This window comes from Phragmites australis, chromosome 14 (genome assembly GCF_958298935.1).
Source record: "Phragmites australis chromosome 14, lpPhrAust1.1, whole genome shotgun sequence".
NCBI classification, from domain to species: domain Eukaryota; kingdom Viridiplantae; phylum Streptophyta; class Magnoliopsida; order Poales; family Poaceae; genus Phragmites; species Phragmites australis.
Window position 1 is genome coordinate 25291937 of NC_084934.1, and position 2831 is coordinate 25294767.

The 2831-nt window shown below is 44.6% G+C and overlaps 1 protein-coding gene across 1 annotated transcript; it reads right to left on the bottom strand.

The window, feature by feature from the left end:
• Positions 1–361: 361 nt before the first annotated feature.
• On the bottom strand, positions 362–1765 carry LOC133890359 (GDSL esterase/lipase At5g03610-like). The gene is made up of 5 exons (XM_062330755.1): positions 1714–1765; positions 1441–1626; positions 1070–1341; positions 699–978; positions 362–615 (listed from the first exon to the last, which is right to left on the bottom strand). The coding sequence occupies exons 1-5, from the start codon at positions 1763–1765 to the stop codon at positions 362–364; spliced, it is 1044 nt and encodes a 347-aa protein (XP_062186739.1).
• Between the last annotated feature and the right edge of the window lie 1066 nt (positions 1766–2831).

Genomic DNA, 2831 nt, shown 5'->3' on the forward strand with positions numbered 1-2831 from the left:
TAAACCTGTCCAGTATTCTTATCTAGGTCTATGAACTCTCAAATTGCACATGCTTGCATGTTTTTTCACGGATGAGCTCTTCGTGTGAATAGACTTGCAATTAATTGCATTAACGAACGAAAGCGCAGAGTCCGTTTGGAAAGCTCCCGGTTTATTATCCATACTAATACTTGTATATATGGGTAATCATACAGACTGACCTCGGAGAAACAAACCTAAATATTCCTAGCTAACTGACCAATCCGTATATATGCATGGCACGAGTTAGTGCCAAAGCCAAAGCCAAAACCTAAACAGGGTTTAAAACTAATCCAAACCTCTAAACTTAACTAACAAACCAGACTGACTGGGGTATACATAATTAAATATCTAGGAAATCCTTGATATAATCTTGCATCTGCAACATGACGAAGTACCAGCCGGTATGGGTGGGGTGTACATCATCCCAGTAGAAGTTCCCGAAAGGGTCGTCATCGAGGTCGCTAAGGCTATACTGAGGATGGCCATTCTCGTCCTCCTGCCCGCAGTACCCCTTGGGGTCATAGCTCTCGCAGCTCGGCCTCAGCTTATTCGTGAACGCCTTCGCCAGATAGTCAGATGGATTCTTTGCTGCGTCTGCACACATAACGCATATGGTTAAAACAGACGAACTAATATATGGACGAACTAATTAATATATGAACTATATACGCACGTACCGGGGCTGGGCTGGACGAGATTGGAGAATGCAGTGTTCAGGTCGAGTAGCATGACATTTTCATGGTCAGAACCCAGCTTCTCTGCGAGATTCTTGTTGTGCATGGACGCGACCATGTTGGCGCGGTCGTCGCAGCGGGCGTAGTTGTTCGGCCTGGAATGCCTCGGCGTGCAGCCTAGCGGATGCAGGTTGTTGACAAGGATCTTGGGCACCCCGAGATCTTGCAGCCGCTTTACCTCCTTGGCGATCTCGGTCGTCACGTTCCCGACGAGAGCGATAGTCTGCGACACAAAGCACGTAAAACTTATCAGTAATTAACCTGTACGGGGACAGATCGTTTCAGTAATGCGTCTAGATGCTAGATCTACTCACTTCGTTGGAGGAGCTCATGTTGGCGATGTGGACGTAGTCGTTGCCGGAGATGGCCACCAGCGCGACGGTGTCCTTGAGTCGCCAGTCCTTGATGGTACCTTCCTTTATCAGTATCTCGACGTAGTCGACCTGCTCTCTGAGAGTCGGCACCTTCTGCGGCACCTCAAACACGCCGGAGCCACTGAAGGCGAAGTTCATGCCAAACATGTCGACATAGTGACTGCTTCTGAGCCTGTACGTCGGAGGGCCTTCACTACGCCCCAGTAACATCGCTGTAACGACAACAGAATGTATCAGAGTAATATCGATGCACAAACAGCTTCACCAGTTAAAATCGATCGATCTGAGAGCTTAATTTAATTTGATCTTACCAATGAAATCTGATTGAACCTTTCCGTCTGACAAGCGGCCGCTTGGACGAAGTCTGCCGTAGGGGCTGTACCATTGGCGTGATTCCTGACTGAGGTCTGATTTTGGGATGTTCCCAGTGTCGGCATATGAATCTCCGAACACGAGCATCTGGTACATAAACCGACTCTTCGATTCCACGTGCGCAGCTGTTGGTCCAAGTATTCATGCATGCGTGCAAACAATAAGTATACTGCCAGAACAAAATGAAGATGAACAAGCATGGTAATGCCTACCATTCAAGACGATGAGGAAGCAGACGACAGGAAGGATCACCAAAAGCTTCATGGTGTTTGTGGCTATGGTTGCGCGCTGCAGGGCAAAGTCGGAGGAAGCTGTTGTTCTGATGTACACGGCAGCACCCGTAAATTTATAGGGGCACACACCGCATACACGAGATACTAACAAACCCACTGGATCCGATAACACGATTGCCTTCTGGTATAACCATGCAACGAAGAGATAAAATTTGTGCGCGAAACGAGGGAGCGATCGCCCACAGGGTTTGCGATTTTGCCGAGCGCGCACATCCGCGTTACGTGGCAGATATTTGATTTAGTCCCGCGCGGCTAGATGCTAACTGCCAGCTAAAACACAATCTTGTAAGATACCAACCAAACCCGATTTCTAGTTTGGCTGGCGTCATAACCTGTTCTATTTGATATGGCTTAATTAGCACCATATTTTTCTCCATATTCTGTTACTTCCTTTTTTTACTTCATTTTTTATGAAACTTTTGTATGGTAAGTTGGTTGGTATCTTACAAGAGCCACTTACATTCGTGTTGTATTTGTACGGGCTCTGGAGTGCGAATCTCAGTAGACTTAATAGTTACATATGTTTTGTTTTTCTGTAATATGAAAATTAGTCTGCATATCTCATCCACCTCACAGTGCTTTGCTATGTGTCATTACAACTTTTAATCAAACAACTCTATGTAGCTTGTGCAACTTTGAAGTTTGAATGATCAAGTAGCTTGCCACTGAACTTTCCTGAGGCCTTTTAGTTCTGTTTGAAGCGAACACATTTTCATTGATGGATAGGTTTGATTGCATCAGTGCTATTTTTTTGATATATTTTATGAACCTTATTCAAGATCTTGTAGACATTTTTATTGATCAAGTTTCTCATGTTAATATGCTTTTCCTTTCAGCTATTGGGAGACATGCTTCTGGATAGATCAAATTCTGCAGTCATGATACGCTATGTGAGTTCAAAAGATAATCTTACGATTCTGATGAATCTCTTAAGTGTCACTATACCAAACTTCACTTGTAACAGTTTGAGCTTGCAATTTACATGTTATCATGCTTGAAGTAAGGAGATTCCAGTTTAATTGCTGTTATGCATGCTT

Coding starts and splice junctions, on each gene's coding strand:
- LOC133890359 (XM_062330755.1), bottom strand. CDS start 1,765: ATGAAGCTTTTGGTGATCCTTCCTGTCGTCTGCTTCCTCATCGTCTTG. Junction 979..1,069: donor ACATGAGCTCCTCCAACGAA/GTGAGTAGATCT, acceptor TTTGTGTCGCAG/ACTATCGCTCTCGTCGGGAA. Junction 616..698: donor TCTCGTCCAGCCCAGCCCCG/GTACGTGCGTAT, acceptor TTATGTGTGCAG/ACGCAGCAAAGAATCCATCT.